The sequence below is a fragment of the Pelophylax lessonae genome (assembly GCF_965119305.1).
Source record: "Pelophylax lessonae genome assembly, chromosome: 2".
Classification (NCBI taxonomy): domain Eukaryota; kingdom Metazoa; phylum Chordata; class Amphibia; order Anura; family Ranidae; genus Pelophylax; species Pelophylax lessonae.
The window spans coordinates 354,101,892-354,128,838 of NC_138769.1; the positions used below are offsets into that span (position 1 = coordinate 354,101,892).

The window sequence follows — 26,947 nt, forward strand, 5'->3', positions numbered from 1 at the left end:
TCTCTCATATTTCTATCCTCAATTTTGATTTATGTGCAGATTTAAGACTCTCTCTCCCCTCCCCCCCTCCCCCCCCACCCCTCCTCCCCCTCTCCCCCATCACTGTATTTATATTGTTCCCTGATCTTCCATATTCAGGGCTTTCCCTTCCTCAGAGGCTATAAATTGGTTCCACAAGGCCCACTTTTTAGTATATATCTCTCTTTTACCTTGCCCAGTTAAAATCATGTCCTCAAATTTATTTATTTCTTCCACTTTGTGTAGCCATATACTGATGGTTGGTGGGTTTGGATCTCTCCATTTTAGAGGAATACACGCTTTAGCTGAGTCAAATAAATGTCGTAAAATCGATTTTTTATATTGTCTATCTGACATTTCTGGTGCTTGAAAGAGGAAAAATATAGGATCTTCTGGGATATCATATTCAGTAAATTTCTGAGCTATTTCCTTTATCTGACTCCAAAACCTTTTTATTTTTGTGCATTGCCAGAATATATGAAAAAGATTCCCCCTTTCCTCTAGACACCGCCAGCATCTGTCCGAATTTTGTGCGGCGATTTTATGTAACCGGGTTGGTGTATAGTACCACCTTGATAATAATTTGTAATTTGTTTCCTGTATTCTTGTACATACTGATGACTTAAATGTAAATTTTATTATATGTTGTATTTGTTTTTGTGTAAATGTGATCCCTAATTCTCTCTCCCATCCTTTGAAGTAAAACGGTCTGTATTCTGAGGATGGATCTACTATCAGAGAGTATGTCTTTGAGAGTATATGAGAAACTGTTCCCTTCTGTGTACATACTCTCTCAAAAACAGTCATGGGTCTAACGAATTCCACAGGGGGGGGGAGTGTTTGGAGAAAATGATTCAATTGCATCGCCCTCCAATGATCTAGGCCAAAATCCTCGTCTGGGTCCTTCAGTACATTTACAGTTACCCAGGCGCTCGCCCTTATAAAATGGGATGCCTGATATTTCCCTCTTTCTCTTAATTTATTGAATCGGGTGTCCTGAAATCCAGGGGTGAATGCTGGGTTCCCTAATATAGGGAATAAAGGTGTGTTTTCTGAAGTTATATCTGTGTTTCGAAATACCTTTTTACATATCCTTATTGTAGTTCCTATTGTTGGGTGTTGCATCATTTCCTTTATTAATGGGCCTGGGCACCATGAGGCTCTATTTAACGGTATTGCACTTTGCATCTGCTCTATATTAGGCCATATTTTAATCTTGGTATGACAGCACCAATCTATTAATCTGCCTAGATGTACAGCCTGGTAATATTTTAATATATCTGGGACTGCGAGTCCCCCATTCTTTTTAGGTAGATGTATTAATGTTCTTTGGAGCCTAGGTCTTTTTTGGCGCCATATAAACTTTCCAAATTCTGATTGTATCTGTTTGAAGTAGTTTGATGGTATTGTAATTGGTATCGCCTGGAACATGTACAGAAACCTCGGGAGTATAGCCATTTTGAGGATGTTACATCTTCCAAACCATGAACTTAATCCGGTTTGCCACCCTCGCAGTTGTTCCTTTACTTTATTCAGGAGTGGGGGAAAATTTAGCGTATACACCCGGGACATCTCAAACGGCAAGAGTGTTCCTAGGTATTTCAACGCCTCTCCTGTCCACTTTAGAGCAAAGTTAACGCATAATTGGGATCTTAGTTCATTAGTTAGTCCTATTCCCATCGCTTCGGATTTACCTAAATTAATTTTCAAATTTGATAGCGCTCCATACTGACGGAATTCCTGTAAAAGATTAGGTAAAGAGATGAGGGGGTTTGTTAACGTGAATAACATGTCATCTGCATAGGCAGAGACTTTCTGTTGAGTGCCTGCTGCGTTTATTCCCCTTATGTCCTGATTGTTCCGTATGGTGCATAGAAAGGGCTCTAGTGTTAAAGTGAATAGTAATGGGGAGAGGGGGCATCCCTGTCTTGTGCCGTTAGCTATCTCAAATTCTTTTGACAGAATTCCATTTGCTTTGACCCGGGCAGTTGGTTTTATATATAGTTGGTTAATCCAGTCTATCATCCTTTCTCCTATCCCCACATGTTGTAGTACTTTAAACATGAATTTCCAACTGACCCGGTCAAATGCTTTTTCTGCATCGGTCCCTATGAATGTGCAAGCTTGTTTAGAGTCATGAGCCAGTTGTAGAAGATTGAGGGCTTTTACTGTATTATCACGTGCTTCTCTATTGGGCACGAAGCCCACTTGATCTAAATGTATCAGGGAAGGGAGGTGAGACTGTAGTCTGCTCGCTACAACCTTGGAAAATAATTTTAAGTCTGTGTTGAGTAATGATATAGGCCTGTAACTGGGGCATGTTGTCGGGTCCTTTCCCTCTTTTGGTAGCACCGTTATATGTGCTCGTAACATGTCTTTATGTACTGGTGTTTGTACCGAAGATCTATTGAATAGATCCAACATCTTTTGGCCTAATTTATGGAAGAATGTCTTGTAGTATTGTATTGGTAGTCCGTCTGGCCCTGGTGCCTTCCCTATTTTGGTGTTTTTAATTGCTTTCTGAAGTTCTTCCAATGTTATATCTGCAGACATTGACTCCCTCACCTCCTCTGATATACCCGGCATACCTGATCTTACTAGATATTGAGTCATCTCTTCTGGCTCCTGTTTTTGTGTTTCTAGATTATATAGTGACTCATAGTATTTACGAAATTCTTCAGATATTTCTTCTGGTTTCTCAATTCTCTCCCCTTTTGGTGATATTAGTTTGGGAATATATGCTCTTGTTTTTGTATCCCGTATAGACCTAGCCAGCATTTTCCCACATTTGTCCCCTGACTCATATATTGTTTTTCTGGTTCTCTGTAAGGCAGCTTTAGCCTTATATTGTAGAATGTCATTTATCTGTTTACGGGTGTTAGTTATTTCTTTAGTTAATTCTTCATTAGTAGCGTGTTTATGTCGGGATTCCAGTTCATTTAATTTCTGTAAAAGTTGGTTCATTTGTTTTGTACGTAATTTTTTAAATCGTGCTCCATGTTTTATGAATATTCCCCGTATCACTGCCTTATGGGCCTCCCAAACCACAGAACAGAAGTCATAATAGCAAGGACACATTGGTCTGTAGCTCAAGGCATATTCCCATGTCCAAATAAAAGGGAGAGGTGTCTGCTTCAGGTGAAGGGGATAATGAAACCATGAGATTGAGGAATTGCAATAGCGCAGAGATATACTGCACTGGATAGTGTTTGGAAAGGTTAAAACCCATGTCATGTACACTGCTTAAAAATGTTTAATTTTTTAAATCAGAGTATAGCATCAAATCAAATAAACTCTTGGGATATTGATATGGTCAGTTAAGTAGCAGAGGAGGTTGTTAATCAGTTTCAGCTGCTTTGGTGTTAATGAATTTAACAACAGGTGGTGCACTAGATAGGCAACAATAAGACAACCTCCATAACCGGAATGGTTTTACACTAAGAGGCCACTGACAGTTTATTTCCCTAGTCCTCTTTTCTGACTGGTTTTCACTAGTTTTGCATTTGGCTAGGGTCAGTGTCACTACTGATAGCATGAGGCGATACCTGGACCCTATAGCGGTTGCACAGGCAGTCCAACTCCTCCAGTATGGCACATCAATACGTGCCATTGCCAGAAGGTTTGCTGGGTCTCTCAGCACAGTCTCAAGAGCATGGAGGAGGTTCCAGGAAGACAGGCAGTTACTCTAGGAAAGCTGGACAGGGCCGTAGGAGGTCCTTAATCCATCAGCTGGACCAGTATCTGCTCCTTTGTGCAACGAGGAAGAGGACAAGCACTGCCAGAGCCCTACAAAATGACCTCCAGCAGGCCACTGTTTTGAATGTCTTTGACCAAACTATCAGAAACCGACTTCATGAGGGTGGCCTGAGGGCCCGACATCCTGTAGTGTACTCTATGCTCACTGCCTGGCACCGTGGAGCTCGTTTGGCATTTGACATTGAACACCTGAATTGGCAGGTCCGCCACTGGTGCCCTGTGCTTTTCACAGATGAGATCAGGTTCACCCTTCACATGTGACAGAGGTGAAAATGTATGGAGAAGGTTATGCTGCCTGTAACATCGTTTAGCATGACAGGTTTACTGTTGGTGTACAAAAAATAACCGCGCTAAACACACTATAAAAATATCAAACAATACTTAACCTGTGTTAAAACAGTGAAAAAATATTGAATGTAATAAAGCAGCAGCTGTAGTGAGAATACACCAAATAACAAATATAAAGAATAAAGCTGTGCTACCTTGAATTATATATAATCAAACATATGCATGAAAGTGAATAAATAAACAGTGAATAATTAGATGCAAAATAGCAATAACACAACGTCCATATGAAATTATAATGTTCATGATATTTAAAAAACCATCAAAAAGGAGAAAGGTAAAGATAAAGTCCAATTTAGATTTGCAAGGTGCAGAAAATAGAAATCATCCACCGCAATAATGTGACTTCCTCTTCAATCCGTGACAAGTGCTAAGGCCACGCTATGCGCTTACCAGAAGGCAGATGCAATAAAGCCCTTCAATTAATATAAATGGTGTGGCTCCGGTCTGCTCCAATCGGCAATACACTGACTCCTTAGACTGGTCCAACCTAGCAGCGACACCGATCAGGAACAGCACCGCAATACGGACCATCATAGTCCAACACTCAAGTCTATCATTGTGACTGATCAATTAGAGCCAGACATTTTTTAAGTCAATGACAATCCATTGATCTGGACAGCAAACCAAGTTCAAAATAGCTGCTTCAGGTAAGCTGAAAAGAAAAATCCTGCGAGAGTGGTTCAAGGGTGCCAGTATAGCTCGTCCATAGATGCACGTCAAAGAAAAGTTCTGGAATTGCTGTACTCCTCGAAATCTTTTATTGTTTATCATAAAAACATCCCAGACACCATGGGGATATCACAGATGGAACATGTTTCATGCTAGTAGTAGTGCTTCCTCAACCTGGTTTGTATGTTTTGGTCCATCAGATGCTGCCAGGTTGCAGCTCAGTTTGTTCAGGATCTCAGTGATGCCCTGGTCTAGATCTGGGAGGATATACCCCAGGACACCATCCGTTATCTCATTAGGAGCTTATGTTTTTAGGCATGCATACAAGCACGTGGGGGCCATACAAACTACCAAGTACCATTTTGAGATGCTGCAATTAAATTTCAGCAAAATGTTTAGCCTGCTGCATAATGTTTTCAATTTGATTGTTGGGGTGTCTTTGAATTCAGCCCTCTGTAAATTGATCATTTTCATTTCCATCAAACGATGTGGCATTCTTTAGTTTCTAATACATTATCCAGTCCATATCAGTATAGATATCCAGCATGATTTTTTTCCCCCCATTGAGATCTGATTGTTTCTTTTAACTTTGAGCAGTGTATATATTTTCTGCTATCCTGTGTCCTGTTGGGGAGAATTCCCTTGCTTCTGGTACCAGAAAGCAAAAGGAAGTGAGAAGAAATATCTACAACGCTCAAGGAATTTCCCATCATAGACCTAGGTAAACGTAAGTGCAAAGGAAGACACAAAAAACCCCTAAAAGAGCTCCTTATCCTTCCTCACTCTATCCAAAATTAGTTTTGGTTTTCAGATACACTAAAGAGGCCATTCACTTTTTTTGCAGTGCATTAAAAGATGTGCGTTATGTCATGCTTCAATAAGCAGTATGTTAAGACAGCCTATTCAAAATGAATGAGCTGCCAACGCACTCCAATGTGCAAAAAATTGCCCATGAGCCTTTTTTATAATGCAACACACTAACATACTTTGGGGCACGCTACAACACAGGTGCATTGCCTTGCCATTCAAAATGTGTTAATGAGACACAGAATTGTGAATCCAGCCTAAAGCCGGGAACGGGAAAAAAAAAAAAACGAAGTGTGTACCAGACTTTAAGGTCTGTACTGTACGGTTATCAGTGTTTGTTACCAAGATTGTTTGACCTGACCACTAATTGAACTTTGCTTTTCCTGACTTGCCACATTCTCAAATCTGACCTCTGTATCTGTTTAGACTGTGTGCTTTTCGAATCCTAACTCAACTCCTATTTGGGCAGTAACACTGTTCAAGCTCAACGAACCTACACAAATCCTGGGGCACCCAAGTATAGCTGAAGCACACAAAGCTCTGCAGCAGTGGTTACAACGTTTTAACTGAGGTTAGGCAATTACAGTAACATACAAATTTTACTTCCCACGCAGAGTATTAAGGATCTCATCCCCCTCTTCCCCTATGGTCATACCCTCCCCCCCCCCTCACCCCACCGGTGATGGCGGGGGGGGGGGGTCCAGTGTGGAAAAGACATTAGGAGTGAAGGTGGGTTTAGACTTTAGAGAGCTTTGTTACAAAAGGCAAAGTGACAGATTCACTTTAAAATGATACAAATAAGTCGCTGCTCATAAGCATCCCTAATGGTTCTAGTTCCAGGCTGTCAGGTGCCAGCACAAGATCGAAGCTTGTCCACACTCACAACAAAATACATGATAAGAGTCTGGCTGCACATCAAATATTCCGTCATTCAGGAAAAGCGCAGGCTTCATTCACACTTGTGCAACTTATGATGTCCAAAGTCCCATGACAGGTTGCAGCCCATTCTTTTAAAAAGGCACCTGTTCAAATCGGTATAACTTAAAGTCACAGCAACTTTAAAAAAAAGGTGCCTGTAATGAGACTTTGACTCAGAAAGGGTAAAGTCAAGTCAAAGTCGCACTGGAAATCATACGTCTTTTGAGTGGGGCTAGTGCAAATGTAGCCTCATTTTTTCATGCACAAAAAAGCCCCACCTGGGACCTCCCTCTCTGGCAAATTTCACCCCAAAATAAACAGCCTTAATCGTAGAAGTCATAAGCAGTGGAGGTGGGTTTAGTGAGAATTGCAACAACATGTAAAGTCACAGGTTTACTTTTAAGTGACTCTGTTGCCAAAAAAGAAGTACCCTGTTGAAGAGGAGGAATAATACTTACATGTCCTGCTGTCTGTGCCTCTGTCCTTGCTCTCCTGCAGAGCTATAACAGCTGAAGAATCTTTAACATCTGACACATTCAGAGAGTGTTGGACACTTACATGCTGTGGTTCCTCTTGTTGGCCACTTTATTACTGCATAACAATGATGACATAACAGCCTTTTCTTGTTGCTTTAGGACAGGCAAAATACTCAAGATGCATTTTTGGCAGACTGCAGCAACACAATCCTTCTACACAAAAACTGCAACGCATAAAGCTCTGACTTTTATGACTTTAATCTCACCAAAAGCACATATATTAATCTTAAGAATCCGTGACCAGTTTTACAAGATACAGAAAACGTCAAATTATAGTTTTTTCACATGTTGTTTATTTAAGGTAACAAAGAAATTTCAACAAGTGTTCCCATGTACCCCGAAACAGAAAAAATCCTAGGTGTGTATATATTATTTACAGTTCCAGTGCAGCATTTAAATAAGGGAGTTCAAGATAAGCTTGTTCAGCTCGTTATTCAGCTCGTTTTTCATCTGTTGGAGGTTCAAGTTGGGCAAGCTGCAAAAATTAACACAAAAGAATTTATTCATTTAGTGCAAGGGGGACAGAGCCTATGCTACAGTAATCAGCAATTTGCCTTCCCAAAATCTGTGCTTCACTCGTTATGTGCCATTGCCAGTCTGTATATGATTGGGGACTATGGATATGACAGACAGCTCTAATAAGATATTTGAAAAAAGCCAATAGTTACACTAAGGCCCCTTTCACACATACGGTCCGTTTATCTGTTTTTCATCCATCCATTGACGGATGAAAAACGGACGGCAATGCATCTCTATTTAAAAACGGATTACAACGGATGATCATCACCTGTTAACATCCGTTTACATCCGCTTCCCTCAATTTCCGTTTTTTGGAATGGATAAATGCCCTATTTTTCATCCGTCAAAAAAACAGATTGGATGAAAAACGGATGTAAACGGACAAACGGTCTGTTTTTTTTTGCAATGATAGTGGATGTAAAAAAAACGGACGGAAAACTGATACATTTTGACGTGGCTGAACTGATGAACTGAACGGACCGTATGTGTGAAAGGGGCTTAAGTTGTATGTGAGAAACAAAATCTGCTTTGTTTAGTTAGTTCAGGTGTCTCAAACTCTATTTAGGTACAGCCTTTATTACATGGAGAACATCAGGGACCTAATTCAATTTAGATCCTAAAACTGGCTGAAAGCCATAAAGAAGAAGGAGCAAGAAGGCTACATATGGTTCAAAAAGCCCCAATTTGCCAACAGCAACATAATGAAGCAGAATGTGTCCCAAGTCTTATTGTGCACAAATATAAAACAAAATAAAAAAGGACAAAAAAAATTGCATCCTACACAGTTTACAAAGAGTAGATAAAAAAGTAGAGAATAGTCACAGGAAAAAAGAAAAATGAAAAAATTAATTACTCCAAAAGTAAAAACACAAACCTTTGCTTTCAGTTCTTTATTTTCCTCTAGAACAGCTTCATACTTTTGTTTCAGTTCTGCGACCTCCAAACGCAAAGCTTCCACATCTGGTGTTTCTGGGCCTGCGGCACCTAAGTGCTGTTTTAAAAAGCTGATTGTACAGATCAGGAAGCACAACAGTCACTAGTCTTGTGACAGTAACATTTCTCAGTCATCAGTGTCTTTTAGAAGAGATTATAGAAGTCTAGGCTAAAATAGATGGAAGATAGGTAAGCTTGAGGGGTGCAGAGCACAGAGTGGTTTGCTGCAGAGCCTGGAAGAGAAAGTGCTTGGAATCTCTCAGATGAACAAGTCACCATGCCAACACACAGGTAGGCAAAGGCTTGTTCCTCAGGCAGCTCCCAATCCCTTCATCTATTCATCTTGGTGTTCTCTATTTTTGCACTATATTATAAAAACGTTTCTTTCATCCCTTTCATCTACATAAGGATCAGAATGAGATACTGACATGGAAGAATATAATGCAAAATTTACATCCTATACTATATAAAAATGTAATTTTTGACTTACCGTAAAATCCCTTTTTCTGATGTTTATTGACAGACACAGCTCCTGATCTTCTTGACCATTGGATTATACTGCCCCCTACAGGGGAGATTATACTCTCCCTCTTTGCTATAGGTACTCAGTTTTGTTACAAGCAGTGTCAGAAGTAATACAACTCCATAGAGGGGCAGGTGCTGTGTCTGTCAATGAACATCAGAGAAATGGATTTTACAGTAGGTCAAAAATCCAATTTTTTCTTTCGTTCATGGACGGACACACCTCTGGATCCTCTTGACCATTGGGACATCCCAAAGCATTGTCAAACATGAGGGGTGGGACAAACAAGAAAAAATTCCCAAGGCTAAACCGTAGCCAAGCAGGTAAAAGGAGCTCAACCAAAACAACTGAAGCCCACCTGAAAAACATTGCACCCCCAAAGAGGGAACAAGCCCCCTAAACAGCAGCCTGCAAAACCTTGCGGCAAAAAGAGGCATCCGCAGATGCCAGCACATCCACTTTATAAAATTGTGTAAAGTGTGCAGCGACGACCAAGTAGCCGGCTTGCACACCTGCGTTATTGACGCCTGATGACGAAGAAGTGCCAAGAAGCACTGAGCGCCTGCGTAGAGTGCGCCTTCACAGGGAAAGGAGGAACCTGACCCTTAATCGAATAGACCTGAGTCACTGTCTGTCTGATCCATCTAGAAATGGTTGAAGAAGAAGCGGATAGTCCTTTTCGAGGCCCATCCGTAAGCACAAATAGTGAGTCTGACTTCCTAAAAGACTTCATAGCTGCCAGGTACACCTGACTAACCCAAACGACATTTAGGGAATGCAACCCAATTTCCTTAGAATGTTTTGGCCTGGGACACGGGGAAGGCAACACAATGTCCTCGCTCAGATGGAAATCAGAGACCACCTTTGGAAGGAACGACGGACAGGGACGAAGAACCACCTTATCTTTGTGGACCACCAAATAAGGGGAATGACAAGACAACGTTGCCAATTCTGACACCATGTGCGCAGAGGTAATAGCCACTATAAAGGCCACCTACTGGGATAGTGTAAGCAGGGGAATCTCACGAATATTTTCAAAGGGAGACTTATGTAGAGCTGAAAGCTGAGATCCCAAGGCTGTAGTGGGGACCGCACTGCTAGAGTGAAATGTCAAACCCCCTGAATAAAAGTATGCACAAGGTAGTGCATAGCCAAGGGTCATTGAAAGAAGACCGCCAAGACCGACACCTGGCCCCTAAATGGTACTCAAGGCCAATTTCTGCTCAACCCCCCGTTGAAGAAAGGTCAAGACCAGAACCACCGGAAAAAAAGAGTGAGGGTGAAAAGCAAGCGACTCACACCACGAAATGTATGTTTTCCATGTATGATGGTAGATTGTCCTAGAAGTAGCCTTCAGTAGTGTGGGAATCACCGACCCAGACAAACCTCTATCCTTCAGCACCTGGCTTTCAACAGCCAAGCCGTCAAAGCCAGCGACTGTAAAGCAGGATTAAAAATTGGCCCTTGCGACAGCAGATCCTCCCTGAGAGGTAGCGTCCAAGGGGTGTCGGCAACCAGCTGCAACAGGTCGGCGTACCAAGACCAGTGAGGCCAATCCGGGGGCCACTAGAATGAACAGAATTCCTTCTGCCCCGATCCGAGTCTCGGCAGAAGCTTGAGAGGAGGGAAAGCGTAAATCAGACGATACTGGCCCCAGGGGGCCACCAGTGTGTCTGTGGTGTCAGCTAGCGGATCCCTTGCCACAAACCTGTGCACCTTCCTGATGAGCCGAGATGCCAACAGATCCACCTTAGGGGTGCCCCACCGGAGACACTGCGGATGAAACACCTCCGGATGAAGGGACCACTCCTCTTGGTCCAACGCCTGCCGACTGAGATAATCCGCCTGCCAGTTTTCCACCCCTGGAATGTGTACAGCGGAGAGGGTCAGAACAAAATGTTCTTCCCACTGTAGAATGCCAGCTACCTCCAGAGCTGCCAATAAATTTCTTGTTGCACATTGGTGATTGACTTAAGCCACAGCCATGGGGCACTGTCCAAGTGGCTTCGCACAAGACACCCCTGAAGGCGATCCATCCAGTGATTCAGGCACAGCCTGATCACTCAGAGTTCCAGGACATTGATCGGGAGTCTGGACTCTTCCAGAGTCCAAACTCCCTGAGCGGAGTGCCGACCCAGGACACCTTCCCGACCGGACGGACTGGCATCCACTGTGACCACTGTCCAATACAGGGGGGAGAAAAGATTTGCCCAGGCGAAAAGCTGGAGAGCGAAGCCACCAGATCAGAGACCCTTTTGTTTTTCTCCTGAACCGGATCGGATTGTCCAGAGACTTCAGACACTTGTCCCATTTGGCCAAGATCTCCCTTTGCATGGACCTCTTATGGAACTGTGCAAACAGGACCGCCTCAAAAGGTAGAAAGAAACCATGAGGCCCAGCACCTTCATGCAAGTCTGGAGAGATGACCACCTGCTGGACAGCAAGACATGAATCGCAGCATGCAACTTCTGGAGTTTGTCTAGAGTCAGACCCAGATAGTCCAGTTTTGTGGAAGGAGCCAGAGCAGATTTCTGAAAATTTAGAGGCCAGCCGAACTCCCTCAGAGTCCGTATAGGGATGTCCAAGTTCTCCATTAGAGCAATAGGAGACTCTGCTCGCAAGAGAAGGTGGTCCAAGTAGCCCAGTACTGCGATTCCCCGCTGACGTAACAACACCGGCACCGGAGCCAACACCTTTGTGAAGACCCGAGGAGCAGAGGCGAGACCAAAGGGTAACGCCACAAACTGATAATGCTCCTTTCCCACGGCAAAGCGGAGGAAGTGTTGCTGACAGACACATTTTGGAACGTGTAAACGTCCTGGATGTCGATAGAGGCAAGGAAATCCCCCTGATGCAAGGATGCCACCACAGTGCGAACAGACTCCATTCTAAACGTATGTACCCACACAAAGCAGTTCAGGGCCTTGAGATCAAGAATTGGATGCACCTTGCCTTCTTTCGGCAGGACCGTGAACAGGTTTGAATAAAAACCCTGAAAACATTGGAGCCAGAACAATTACCCCTTGAGGTAACAGGTTGTAACGGATCCCCAATACTCTGGCTGAGTATATCCGTTGTACGTCTCAAAATGTAGTGATTACAGCTCCCCCAGTTCCCCAAACATCAGCCTAGACTTGATGAAGGGTAAAATGAATCTGTTTATTGAACAAGAATACGGGCTTTTTATACACTTGAGAAGTAGGTCAGTGACCACCCACATATTTACCCAAAAACAGCACACAATGGTTTTAGATAACGAGGTACAGCCGACACAAGGCCTCCAAAAGTTAATCAAATTAGCCACCAGACAAACAATATGAATGAATGGGAATCCACATCTAGAAAATGCTATGATTATTCAGGATTTCACTCCAGGCCAGACTTCTCTGCCTTGAGCTCCCACACTACAATACACATTGTTAAAAGTGTAAACACATTATTATAAGTGTAAACACATCCCCACAGTAGACAATAGGGGAGTTAATTTACAATTGGACAGACATGCTTAGCTGAAAACACCCAACACCTTAAAGAGGAAGTAAACTCTTCTTTTTTTTTTTCCCCTGCAAAGTAAACGCATAATCTGCTAGTGTGCATCGCATACTAGCACGTTATGGGACACTTACCTGCAATGAAGCCCGCGTTGTCCCTGCTGCCGGCCACATCCATCTTCGCCCATCTTCTTTCTGTGTCTGTGGACTCCGGCTGTATTACTGGCTGGAGCCGCCTGACGTCACTCCCCCCGCAGGGCACAGGACAGGGCTCTGAAGAAACAGCACGGGGGGCCGTTTCTTAAGAGCGCATGCGCCAATGACGTAATCGGCTGCATGCAATGTAAATATCTCCTAAACGGAGCAAGTTTATGAGATATTTACAGTAGCTATAGGTAAGTCTTATTAAAGGCTTACCTATAGGTAAAAGTCATAAAAGTGGGTTTACAACCACTTTAATACACAGACAATAGCAGAAGACCACCAGTAACAGACTGTCCTTCTCTTACATTGAAGAACATGGAACAGAGGCCAGTGTGACCAGCTATTTCAAACAACATGTTCAGAATTAAACAAACCAGGCATAGTCTTCATATATTTCTTGAGAGATATTGTTGATAAATATTAATGTCCCATTTGAAGTAATCCAAACTATATTGTCAGTGTCCATGGAGTAGTTGTCCATTTTCTCAGTCACCCTGTGCCCCTAATAGACACAGGGTGACTTACACATAAGAGGGACCTAGGGAGCAGAGACATGGATCTCTCAGCCCCTCTAAGGCAAGCTGGGTTCCACTGGCCCATAGTCATAGTCCTTTGCAACAAATCTGTCAAAATAGGAAGGAAACCGAAACACCTTTGCTGCTCTAGACCGCTTGTGCCAAAGGGAACCAGGGCCCTGCCGCAGCTTAAGCTGCATCCTCCACTTTTAAAGACTCACGCACAAACACAATCAGTGAGTCTCCCAGCGCCTTTTCGTGCACGGCTACAGGAGTGGAGAAATCATCCTCACTATCTGAAAACTCAGGGTGCAAGACCGCAGACCCCTCAGGATGGGCCCCATCTGCGGGGCCAGATCAGATTCAGAATCTGAGGAGACAGATAAAGCAGGGGCAAGGCGGGGGTGCTTTTTACCCCACCGCCCAAAAGCCACGTCCACCCGGGACACAAAGGACTCCAGGACCGCCGTCAGTGCATCAATGGATGGTTGGGACCCCGAGGGGGTCAGGTGGGGAAGTGTGCTCCAAGGACTCCATGAGGAATAAGGGTACCCCACAAAAGTGCAAAAAAACAATGCTAAGGAACACCTCCACCGCCCTAGTAATACTACCCTGTCGCAAGCCACAGAGCACCCCCGATGCCACAGCAGAGAGGGAGATGACCCCACCAGACTAACCAACCCACCAGGATCAAAGCACTCCATGCGAGCACTCTCTTGCTCTTTCTGCTGTAAGAGTTTTTGGTTGCTTGGTGAAAAGGCTGAGTGTTGCTAGAACACTAAAAAGGTATAGGTGCTTTGAAGAACCCATTAGGGACACACTGCTATTCAGGAACTGACATGAGTTTAGGTAATGGCTCAGGTTAGCAATTGTTTGGTTTGTTTTTTGCTGTTTGCTTGCTGCCTTTCGAAATAAAAGTGCAGGACAAACCTCCCTGGACTGTTCCTTGGTGTCTGTCTCATTCACAGTTTACCATTGCTACTACCAGTTTGCTGTTGAGCCTGTCCCCTTTGCAGTATTTGCCTACACAAAAACATATACACTCACACATACAGTGACACAGTGTACATAAAAGCTAAGGATCCATAACTGCACATTCGTCAATGGTCCAAATTTACCAAGCTTAGCATTATACATTTTTTTTAAAGCAGACACTTAACCGGTTGCCGACCGCCGCAAGTACATATACTGCGGCGGTCAGCCCCGGCCAGGCAAAGTGACGTACCGGTACGTCACTAGCCTGGGAGCCAATAGCGGGCAAGCGCGCGCCGCCGGAGGCGCGCTCCCGGCCCGTTCACGGACACCGTGCGTGTGACCGGCAGACCCGATGATCGCCGGTCACTCGCGATCGTCCGCCTGTCATTCTCCCCTGTGTAAAAGCACTGATCTAACGGTCCTGCTATGTAGGACCGTTGATCTGTGCTGTTACACACACACAGCCACATCCCCGCACAGTTAGAAGCACGCCCCTAGGGAAAACTTAACCCCTTCCCTGCCAGTGTGATTTTTACAGTAACAGTGCATATGTATAGCACTGATTACTGTAGTAATGTCACTGGTACCCCCAAAAGTGTCAAAAAATGTTAGTTAAGGGTCCGATCTGTCCGCCACAATGTCGCAGTCACGTAAAAAAAAATAAAAAAAAATAAAAAAAAAAAAAAAAATAAAAAAAAAAAAAAAAAAAATCGCAGATCACCGCCATTACTTGTTAAAAAAAAAAAAAAAACAACAAACAAAAATGACAAAATTCTTTCCCTTAGTTAGTAAACGCAATAACTTTTGCGCAAACCAATCAAAATACGCTTATTGTGATTTTTTTACCAAACATATGTAGCAGAAAACAAATTGGCCAAAAATGTAAAAAAATTTTGATTTTTACATTTTTTGGGGGGGAATTTCATATAAAAAAAAAATGTGAAAAATATTGTTATTTTTGCAAAATTTTCGCTCTTTTTTGATTATAGCGCATGATCAAAAAAAAAAAAAAAAAAAAAAAAAAATCACACAGGTGACCAAATCCCACCAAAAGAAAGCTCTATTTGTGGGGAAAAAAAGGACGTCAAATTCATTTGGGTATAGCGTCGCACGACCGCGCAATTGTCCGTTAAAGTCACGCAGTGCCAAATCGCAAAATACCCCCTGGTCAGAAAGGGGGTAAAATCTTCCGGGGCATAAGTGGTTAAAGGAAAGGACATGAACTAGAAGACAATTTACTTTTATGGTTCAATTACATAGGATGCCAGGAAAAGCATGCTTTTGCAATACCTAAATCAATAAAGGTTTGAATAATTAAAATAAAAAATTACAATAACACCTATAAAAGGATACTCTAATGCATTGTTGGGCTTCTCTGGTTCTTCATACAGCTCTACCAATACTGCAAAAGAAAAGAAAATGAAAAATTCACATCTCATCTAAATCAGTAGCAATCTTCAAAACTTCTTTTATACATACACTGGAAGCTACAAGCCAAAATTAGCAGGCACAAATGGGAGAGTTAGGGGTTGTCTTTTAAAAGCAAACCTGTGCTTGGCAATTACAGTGCACATTAACACGTTTGCTTGAATCTCCTTGTCTCCAGAAACATATATTCTCCTTTTTTTGACTGCCCTGCAGCTCTGTTGATCCATCAGATAGTTACAAAGCATGAGACATTGATGGACAATGTTTTTACTGCTTTGTGGTCCTTTCTGGCCCAGTGAGATATCTTTAAAGCTCTAAACAAAATGTTTCCCTCTTTGTGAAAAATGTACAGTATTTCCTTTGAATGTACGTCCTACATTAACATATGGCTTTTTTTGTTGTAATAGATAGTGAGGAGATATAAACAATTTCTCTATCCACCAATTGTGCTTAAAGTGGTCCTAAAGTCATAAAACTTTTTTTTTTTTTTTTTTTTATTAATTTAAAATAACATTAAAGCATAATTTCTGGGGAAAATAATAAACATGTTACACTTACCTGCTATGTGCAGTGGTTTTGAACAGAGCAGCCCTGATCCTCCTCTTCTGGGGTCCCCTGCTGGCGCTCCAGGCTCCTCCTCTTTGGCAAGTGTCCCCATACAAAGCTGCTTTTCATGGGGGCACTCCCGAGCTGCCCTGTCTGCGTCCATTGACAAAGACAGGTCAGCTTGGCCCTACCCCTGCTCCCTCATCATAGCATATGATTGAGGAAGGAGACAGTGGTGAGAATGGCTGCTCTTGCGCACATCGCTGGATCATATCTGGCTCAGATAAAGTACACCTGTTGCAGGTAATTAATGCAGGTGATGCATTTATTAAAGAACCACTTTAATTAAGGCATCACCTGCATTAAGCAAAAAAATAATCTCACCTGTGTGCAGCAGCGCTGCTCTCCCCCCCCCCCCCCCCGGTCTCACAAGATAGCGTGATAGCAGTGGTGGGAGCCATTGGCTCCTGTTGCAGTCAATAAAATCCAGTGAGGAGGGAGTGGGGAACAGGCCAAGCCACACAGTGCGTGTCTATAAATGCACACAGCAGCTTGCTAAGGGGGCACACGGAGGAGAGGAGTAGTAGAGAGCTTGGCAGGGGATGCTCTACGCAATGCCAGTGCACAGAGGTGGCAAGTATAAACCTCTTGTTTAAACAAAAAGAAAAAAAAAAAAAGGAGTCTTTACTATCACTTTAATTTGCTTTGCCCTTAGTGACGTTCAGTGTGGTTTTAGGGAAATCCTTCCTTAGAAAGCATGCATAAGCCCAACAAATCGTTATAAAGCTGGCTATACACTTATTGATTTTGTTCAGGCTGGAAAAAAAAAAAAAATTCTAACCAATTGCTCCATTCACTCTATACAGCATGGCTGAATGAATCTCCTGCTACGGCTATTATATTTTGACAGCGAGCCCCGCAGTCTGTTAAAATACCCAATCAGTGGCTGCATCTGAATAAATGCAGCCACTGTTCAGTCAGAGAGATATTGGGTAGGAGGCAGGCGGCAAGGCCACCGTCTGAGGAAATTTCATAGGAAATGGAACAAAATTCAAACCACAAATGGCTAGTCTACACAAACTTATCCTTTCCACTTTGTAGAACAGGAAAAATTTTGTTTCTTTGTCACTTCCATCTTTCCTAATAAAGGGATAGCAAACTTAAAGCGTTTGTAAACCCAACATTTCATATTCCTGATATATGCCTTCTGTACCAAGTACTTGTGTGAAAAAGTATCCGGTTTGCTTTGCATTGCTTCCTTTGCAATAAATGCTTGGGGTTTCTGCCACTTCATCTGCTTTCCTATTAAAAACTGACCACACTAGACATTAGAGCAAAGTGTGGTCAGTTCTCTAGCTGTGCTGGGAGTTTAGCCTACTCTCCCCTCAATGATCAGACTTGTCCTGACACGCCCCCCTGCACAGCCTTTCACTGGGAAGATCATTATGCTGCTGTTTCCCCTGCCCACAGCTCTTATGCTGCTGAGAACAGAGGGAATGTGATCACTTATGGAAAAAAAAAAAAAAAAAAAAAAAAAAAAAAAAAAAAAAAAGGTACTTTAAATGTTTTTTTATATCTATAAACAAATGCTTTGCCTTTTATTTCTATTATAAACTGAACGGGTTGTTTTACAAGGTGAATGTTTACAATCACTTTAGGGACTACAGCTTCAAAAGCAGCAGGATAAGGCAGTACACGGGCATATCAAAATGGCACAGTGCAAATTCAATGCTTTCCTGAGTACCTGTGCATAATGAGCCATTATACCAACTTCTTTCCAACTGATGTAGTATACCTGGTTACATGTGGCCTAACAGAAAAATTGTTTCTCACTGATCTGTAGACTTATTTTTATGCAGAAGAATTGTAAACTGCTTACTTTTAGTAAGAGTATCAAGCACTCCTGCCTTCTCCAAGTATCTTCTAAATTGTTCCCTTTTAGAATCACCAGCCTAAAAAAAAAGTATATATATATTTAAAAACACAACTTCAATAGCAAGCAACTTTGATTTAATTTTAAAACAGTTTTTTTCTATGTTAAACCTGATTTAATAATCAAATGCAACTGTCACAACACATAATACAAAAGACAAAAATGTGTGGCTAATACATACAAAGACATGGGGGGGATAAACAAAGACTTTGCCACTCTTCTAACCTGAAGCACAAGGCCCTTTGTTAATTAGTGACTTGCTGCCTGTTTTATGCTGTGTTTGTGACAGATTCCTCTGCCCACCTCAATCCACTGGATAGAGGGAAAGGGGGCTGTAAATCCTTCAAGCTGTGCTTCTGCAGTGTAACCATGGCAGAGAGAGAGAGATGTGAGCTGTCAGCAGACAGTTCACATCCCATTTGCCAAGTCTGACCTACCAGGGATCTGTGGCTGATTTCTACATTGAAAACTGCCACATTTTCTTTTTTAATTAGGTGCAGACAAAACAATGAGGCAGATTTATCAAGTAAAATTAGAAGCAAGCTGAAAATCAGGCTACCTTAAAACTCATACAAAATTGTGCCTGAAATCTGCGTTTTTTCACACAAAAAAAAAAAAACACCTACAATGAAGAAATCATTAGGAGCAAATTTTATATTGCTACATAAAGTTCGAATGAAAGACAAACTGTCAGGCTATTATTGAGGTCTGTGCCCCCATTAAGGAAATTTACCCTATTTGTTTTGTTTACAGTTAAAAACTTGCACACTGGGCATTTTTACAGCTGTTGATTTGGGCATTAGACATTTTTTTTTTTAACTGCCTCTAAACTACCCTGCTTGTTATCCTACGCGTTCATGCACACATAGCCTTTTATAAGCATTTTGTGGCAGAAAAAAAAAAAAAAAAAACCCCTCTGCCAGTGCGTTCTGGAGCAGCAGTGTTTTGGCAGAAAAAAAAAAAAAAGAAGCAGAGGCCGCTGGCGTCCTTAACCAGTGAATAGCATGTCGGTAAGCCGGCTCCCGTGTCCTGAACAACAGAGGAGTAATCAGTTCCCCGCTGAAAGTTTAAAAAATGATTGCCAGCAATAAAAAAAATTGTGAAAACAAAAAGGCGTAGGTTCCCCCCCCCCCCCCAATCCCTACCAGACCCTTATTCAAACATGCAGCCTAGCAGGCCTGGGAATGGAGGGGGACGAGTGAGCGCCCCCCCCTCGAGCCACATCAGGTCACATGTCCTCAACATGGCGGGGTGTTTTGGGGCAGGGGGGGCTTCTCCCCGAAGCACCTTGTCCCCATCAACCTTTTCCCCACAACCCTGGCCAGTGATTGTGGGGGTCTGCAGTCAGGGGGTTGTCGGAATCTGGAAGCCCCTTTAACAAGCCCCCTTCTCTGCTGAACCACCAACCTAAAGAAAAAGAAAAAAGTCTGCAACTGTCATCTGACAGCTCTTAAATAACTAAGGGGCGGGGCCACCCAATTACATCAGCGGGTGACACAGCCCCCTTGTGACATCATCGAACGGGGGCATGCTGGGTCGGTAACATTACAGATTACCCCATACTCATTCACATGAGGAAAGGTGACTTCCAAATTCTGATAAGCCCCCTGCCCGCAGTCCCTCACAACCCCAGGCCATGGTTGTGAGGAAGAGACCATTGTCCCCGTCATCAACATGCAGGACAAGGTGCTTTGTTGCACCTTTGTTGAGAGCATATGGCCTGGTATGGTTCAGGAAAGGAGGGGTGGTGGGGGGGAGGGGACGTTCGCTCATTTGGACTGGTGAGGAGGAACCCCACGCTTTTTTTTTTTTTTTTCACAATTTTTATTTGCTGCCAATTGTTTTTACATGCAGCGTTTTTGAAGCAGGTTTTAGCTTGCTAGTGTGCAGGAAGCCTTAGACTACATTCACACCAGCGAGATTTCTGTTGCGGTCACTGGCCGTATTCAGTATAATGATGGCTCACCAGCGGCTCTCTGCACTTTGTGTGCATCCAGCAGCGATCACTGCAGGTAATCGTTGGCTGTGCAGAGTGCCGTGAACAGGTGCAGGCAATCGGTCGTTCTAATGAATGGGGCCACTGCACTTACCCACTGAGAGCCGCAGCAGGAATCTCTGATTCCTGCCACTACTATTTGCACTGGCCCTTATTGCTGGTGTGAGTGCCGGTTCACACTATTGCGATGCGGGAGCACTGCAAATCTACTGCGTGATCCCGCATCGCATCCACAGCACAGGCAGTTCACAATGCCATATGCGATACGCTGGAGGTGTCAATTCAAAGTTAACGACACCCCCAGATCAGATCGTATATCGCAATGCGATCTGACAGTTCGCACAGGAAGCAGATCGCAGTAGTATGAAGCACCATGCGATCCGATTCTGCTGCGGACCAAATAAAGGGTCCTGTGCGAGTTCACTGAGATTGCGGTGCGAATTCAGCCATACAAACTGTATGGCTGAATTCGCACCACACAGACATCGCATGTGATTTCAGGAGCAGTGCGCTCCGAATCACATGCGATGTCTGCCATCGCAATAGTGTGAACCGGCACTGAATGTAGCCTTAGAGTGAAGGTGAAAGAAATATTGGGTTGTACCAAAACACAAATAGTAGGCAAATCGTCCAAAGGGGAGACTAAGAGCCCTTTTCAAGTGTTTTGGCGCTTAAAAAAAACAAAAAAACACCTGAAATCAATGAGTGCTTTCACACTGGGGCGGTGAAAAAAAAACTACAAGCAGCATCGTTGGAGCACAAAAATAAGTGCCTCAAAAACGCCCCTCTCCATTGAAATGAATGGGAAGCACCTCAAAATGTTTTTTGTAGCATTTTTTTCACGTGTCCTTAAAAAAAAAAAAACACCTCCAAAGTGCAGCAAAAGCATAGTGTTTTATGGGCAGTTTTCAAGCGCCTCAGTGTGAAAGGGCACTGACTCTGGTGATTCTGGAGGCAACCAAGGAGTCCCTCACTTTGGAGGGATTTCCTCTCACTTCCTGTTGTGGCTAATCTCCCCAAAGGAACACACATGACAAAAAAAAACTGACAGGGGGTTATAACTATCCCTTACTGTATTCAAAATAAGGCTAACAGTTTTCAAGTGTTTTTAAAATTAGAGCCGGTTCACACTGCCACGACCATAAAGTCGCCCCATGTCGGAGTGACTTTTTACCGCGACTTTACCGTGATTTTACAGCGATTTTACCGCGACTTGTGAATTATTTTGCAGGACTTATATGACAGACGACTTTGTGTTTGGCCAATCAGAATATGATGTGTTGTGACCTAATTCCCCTTTTCTGTTTTTTTTTTTACTCATTTCCTCATTGCCCACCAGTGGCACGTATCAGTGTCCACCAGTGCCACTGCCCACCAGTGCCACGTATGTGTCCCTCAGTGCCACTGCCCACCAGTGCCACATATCAGTGCCACAAATCAGTGTCAACCAGTGCCACGTATCAGTGCCACGTATCAGTGTCCACCAGTGCCACATATTAGTGCCACGAATCAGTGTCCACCAGTGCCACATATCAGTGCCACGTATCAGTGCCCACCAGTGCCACTAATCAGTGTCCAGCAGTGCTACGAATCAGTGTCCACCAGTGCCACCTATCAGTGCCACCTATCAGTGTCCACCAGTGCCACTCACACAGACCAAGCAGAGATAATGGAATATATATACCATTACACAATATATATATATATATGTGTGTAATGGTATATATATTCCATTATAGGCATGGCTGCGATGTGGGGAATGCCTGGCTAATCTCTTTCTTCTTCCTGGAAAGTCTGATAACAAGTCGTGTCAATTAAGATAAGGAGGCGACTCCCATTGAAGTATATAGGACAAGTCGGATCAGAGGTCACCTCAGAGTAGTACAGGACCCTTTTCTGAAGTCGGAGCGACTTCAGTAGTGCCAATTAAGACGGCACTGATTAATTAACATTGCTTTTGTTATGTCAAGTGACCTGGGGCGACCTGGGGCAACACAAGTTGCCTCACAAGTCACGCTAGTGTGAATGGGCTCTAAGGCTAACAGTTTTTAAATGTTTTTAAAAACTGCATTTTTTTAACATCCTGTGTGCATGAGACCTTATAGTTAATCCATTTGCCTCGCCTTGCCTGTTTTTAAGTGCCTTTCTGTAAAATGGACATTTATTTCATGTGGGTATATTAAAAATCAAGGCAAACTACAACAAACAATTTTGGCCCATTGGCATTTTTTTTTTTTAAGAATATACACCTGCATACACAGAGACCAGAGTCCTTTTTTAGCCCACGATCAGATTGGTCCAGTTTGACATGCGATTTGACATGTCAAATCTGAGCCAATTGCCAGCAATTGCACCAACCAAATCGGTGGGTTTCTGTACTACTTTTGGCGATTTGGAGGGCGATTTCCATAGACATCTGTGCCATATCTGTGAAATCAGCCCCGAAGTCGCACTGAAATGCCGGCTTGAAATCATGAAAGTTCAGTTGAACTCGTACGATTTCAAAACGGCCTCAGTCTGAACCTGGGCTTAAACCTCTCTTCACAGAGGAACAGGTGAAATGATTAGCTGGCTTCAATTCAATTACACCTGTCACATAAGGATCAAATTAACTGACAGTTATTTTCAGCTGAGTCCAAGCCCAAAGAGAATTAAAATGATGGCCACATGGATAAAATAAAGATTATCATCCTCTGCTAAAGCCTAATTTCAGCTTTGCTTGCTTAGTTTGTTTAGGTCAAATTGGCTTTATTAATACACGTGGCCATTGTCAGCGCTGTATAAACTTGTAAGGCTGCCCATACATGTTCAATTCATATAATATGAGGTCAAACAAAACAACTTTCAATTGTATCCAATTAGGCAGGCCCCTGCACAACATAGTTTAAGGTAAAATCTAAAGGAAAATTGTACAAGAAATTTTTACATGTATGGCCAGTCTAAAGTTACAGGAAAGAAAATCACACAATTCCCCCATCAATACAGACAATTGTCTTTTCCTGGTGGGGGTGGGCAGGGAAGCCATCCCCGCCAGTAGAAGACGGCGATTATCACTCGTGGATATGGAAGCCACTAGCGATAATTCCAAGAGAAACCAGCAGGCAGGTTGTACCCAAGCTGATCAATCAACTTGGTACAATCAGCCTGCCCACAAACGGTTGGAATCTCGGCCGGTTTCTGCTGAACAGGCCAAGATTCGAATTGTGTATGGCCAGCAATTGGCCATAAACAGCTGCAAGAGCTGTAGAGCCTAATCCCAAATGTGAATGGGGCCTTAGTCCCAGTGACAAAGGGGGGGGGGGGGGTAACAATTTTACTAATGCAAGATTAATACAAGGAGGTAGTAAAACATCACCTTAGTGAGGTCTCTTGCTATATAAAAATAAGAAGAAAAATAAAAATAATCAGTGGATAAACTTGGACCAATGTAAGTATGTATCCAACATACCTGTGGGATCCATCTGTAAGCTGGAAATCACTGTACCAACCAGCTTCTGGGCCCTGTGCTGAGCAGCTGCCCTGCTGCATTGTGAACACAGGAGGTCACTCACTCAGCACAGACACCAATCGGAGAGAACTCTGCATTTTCTCCATAAATACAAAGCGGTCTCTGGTTGGAGGAACATGTTACGATCTCCAAATAATCCAATCAGAGAACATTTTGCATTTTTATCACCTTCGAGCTAGCGCCTCCCAGACCTTTAAGGGGTTTAGGATGCTGGGATTTATGGTCATGTGACCGCTGTGATTGGCTGTCACATGATTGGAAAGCTCCTAATCGCAAGCTGTTAGCTGCCGTTATTGTGCAGGCTCTCGGCACAGCTGTATTTGCACTAATGTACGCAAATATGCAACAGGGCCAACCAGCCAAGAGGCTGCAAATTTGCACACGGCTGGAGCCAAGAGTTTAAGAAAATGCAAAGTGTTCCCCAAATGGCATCGATGCCGAGCTAGCGACCTCCTGTGTTCACTAAGCAGCAGGGCAGCTGCTTGGCATGGAAACAGTGCCTACTACAGTGATTTCCAGCTAACAGAGGGATCCCACTGGTTTGTCACATACATACCTATAATGGCCCAAGCTTGACCAATGTAACTATATAAAAATTGCCATACCTAATTAGTAGGGATAGGCTCAGGCATGTTCAGATTGTAGTCCCAACCCACCTGAGCAATCCTGTCAGAAAGAAGTCAACGCCAATCATGAGCAGCCTATTCAGGGCGTGTGTATGTGCAGCTACGGGCCAGGAAATGCCTCACTGCCTATTAGAGATGGGTTCAGGCATGTTCAAGTCCCCACATACCCAATCCCGCCAGGAAGCCGAAACTGCACTCCGCTAATCACAGGCACTGAGAACTTCCCCGATCTGTGCAGCTGTGGATTGGGAAATGTCTCACTGCCTGGGATTAGCAGACTGCAGTGTTGGCTTCCTGATGGGTTCAGGCACAGGGATTCGAACACGCCTGAGCCCATCTCTACTGCCTATTAGTGATCGACCGATTATCGGCAACACCGGCCAATCTGCACTTTCCCAGATATATCGGCCTTTTGATTTACCGATATTTCGGGAAAGTGCTTGTACCAGGGTGATGCCTACAGCTAGAGGCATCACCCCGGTACCGGCGTCCATAGCCGACGGTCGGCTGTCTTGTAATGACAACCAATGCGGCTGAGAAGCCGCTCGGCTGTCATTCCAAGGAGCCTTACGCGGCTCGCCTGAGTCTCCTGTCCCACCGGGAGACCCGGGCATCCTACCTGCACCGCCGCCATCTGACTGGGTCTCCATTTTTTTAATCCGGCGCCGAGTACCCGGAAGTGATGTCATGAAATGACATCACTTCTGGGTACTGGCGGCGCCGAATTAAAAAAAAAAAAACTTACAGCATTCAAAACAGCCAAACTTGGCATTTTGAATGCTTTTTAGTGCAGAGGACGCCCAGACCCCCAGATCCCTCCACCACAGTACCTGTAGTGTAGACATTTACAATTTTTTATTTTTTTTTGTCCGAAAATTTTGGCCAATACCGATATCCGATGACCAAAATATCGGTATCGGCGTTAAAAATACAATATCGGTCGATCAATACTGCCTATGATTGGCGGGGTGCAGTGATGACTTCCTGGTAGGATTGCTCAGGTGGGTTGGGACTAGTATCCGAACATGCCTGAGCACTTTTCCTACTAATTGGGTGTGTAAGCAACAGGTCTATCAGTGTTGTTATTGTGGCACTAGCTTCCTTCGCCGTTATAATGGTGCAGGAAGTTTAGTTCATTGCCCAGCTTGTATAAGCTCATTCTAGTCAGAGCTTACATAGGGTTGGTGACTCTCCCTCCTCCCTCATGGTTAGTCCAGGGGGACAGGAGTTAGTTAGAAGCTCCCCATACCTGTGAGGGCCAACTATTTCCTTCATTTCTGACCACTAAAGAGGACCTGTTGCTGTGCTCAGCCACATGTAAGGTTAGTAATAATGTGGAGCAGTGCTATGGACAGGTGTGTGGTAGACCATAATAAAACTAGGAGTAGAAGGCACTGTCTCCTGAGAGAAACACGCTAACTGCAATGTACATTGGGAGTGCCACAGCACGCCTGCTGAATACTCGTCCTACAGACAACATACATGTTCCTGCAGCCTCTGCCATGCGTGTCCAAAACTATACCCCACAATAATGTAAACACAGCATACATGCCCATGTCAGGTGTACCACTCCTCACCTTGTAGCTCGCCATCCTCTTCCTGGCTTCCTCAGCTGCTTCTGGTTTGTTACCCAACAATCTCCCCAGTAACGCGAACCCACAGTTTTGCACATGCGCAGTAGTCGCCGTTGGGAGTCGAGCCTGCGCAGTTCTCTCAGCTGACCTCTAGCCGTGATCACATTGTACGCATGCGTGGAATTTCACCGTGTGGTGGAGGTGTGTCTGTGTTACTGTATCCAGTATTTTATTTATGTGCTCTTCCTGTTTGGGTGCTAAGGAATTCGGAACAGCGATAATGTAAACAGCTGACAAGTAAAGTCAATTTGCTGTATAGGTTCTGTCACTTATATATGTAGGAAAGCTGATCATTTTTTTATATTAAACTTTTACTGTTTAGAAGAATAGTATCTGTGAGTGACATTATTATTATACAGGATTTATATAGCACCAATAGTTTGCTCAGTGCTTTACAATATGAGGGAAGACAACAAAGTTACAATACAATTAAATACAGTAAACCCCCCTCCATCGCGGGGGTTATGTTCCGGACCCACCCGCAATAAGTGAAAATCCGCGAAATAGAAATACCCTATTTAAATACACCCTAGGCATGTTTTTATAACTTTCACTGTACTTTTAAAAGCATTTTAAGGTCTTTAACCACTTAAGCCCTGGAAGATTTTACCCCCTTCCTGACCAGGGCCTATTTTGCAATTCGGCACTGCGTGACTTTAACGGACAATTGCGCGGTCGTGCGACGCTGTACCTAAACGAAGTTGACATCCTTTTTTCCCACAAACAGAGCTTTCTTTTGGTGGTATATGATCACCTGTGCGATTTTTTGATCATGCGCTAAAAATCGAAATTTTTTAACATTTTAGGCCAATTTGTTTTATGCTACATATGTTTGGTAAAAAAAAATCGCAAAAAGCGTATTTTGATTGGTTTGCGCAAAAGTTATTGCGTTTACTAACTAATGGAAAGATTTTTGTCATTTTTGTTGGTTTTTTTTTTAAACGAGTAATGGTGGCGATCTGCGATTTCTTTTGCGGGACTGCGACATTGCGGCGGACAGATCGGACCCTTGACTGACATTTTTGACACTTTTGGGGTTACCAGTGACATTACTACAGTAATCA

At 43.4% G+C, this 26,947-nt stretch overlaps 1 protein-coding gene across 1 annotated transcript; it reads right to left on the reverse strand.

Annotated features, from left to right (window-relative positions):
• Window positions 1-7,355: 7,355 nt before the first annotated feature.
• MYCBP (MYC binding protein) lies at window positions 7,356-25,964 on the reverse strand. The gene is made up of 5 exons (XM_082246310.1): window positions 25,827-25,964; window positions 18,066-18,138; window positions 15,566-15,614; window positions 8,446-8,575; window positions 7,356-7,527 (listed from the first exon to the last, which is right to left on the reverse strand). Exons 1-5 carry the CDS (start codon window positions 25,839-25,841, stop codon window positions 7,483-7,485), a joined length of 312 nt encoding a protein of 103 aa, XP_082102436.1. The 5' UTR covers window positions 25,842-25,964; the 3' UTR covers window positions 7,356-7,482.
• Between the last annotated feature and the right edge of the window lie 983 nt (window positions 25,965-26,947).

Coding starts and splice junctions, on each gene's coding strand:
- MYCBP (XM_082246310.1), bottom strand. Junction 15,615..18,065: donor GCTTGATACTCTTACTAAAA/GTAAGCAGTTTA, acceptor TTTCTTTTGCAG/TATTGGTAGAGCTGTATGAA. Junction 8,576..15,565: donor AAGCCCAACAATGCATTAGA/GTATCCTTTTAT, acceptor CTGTACAATCAG/CTTTTTAAAACAGCACTTAG.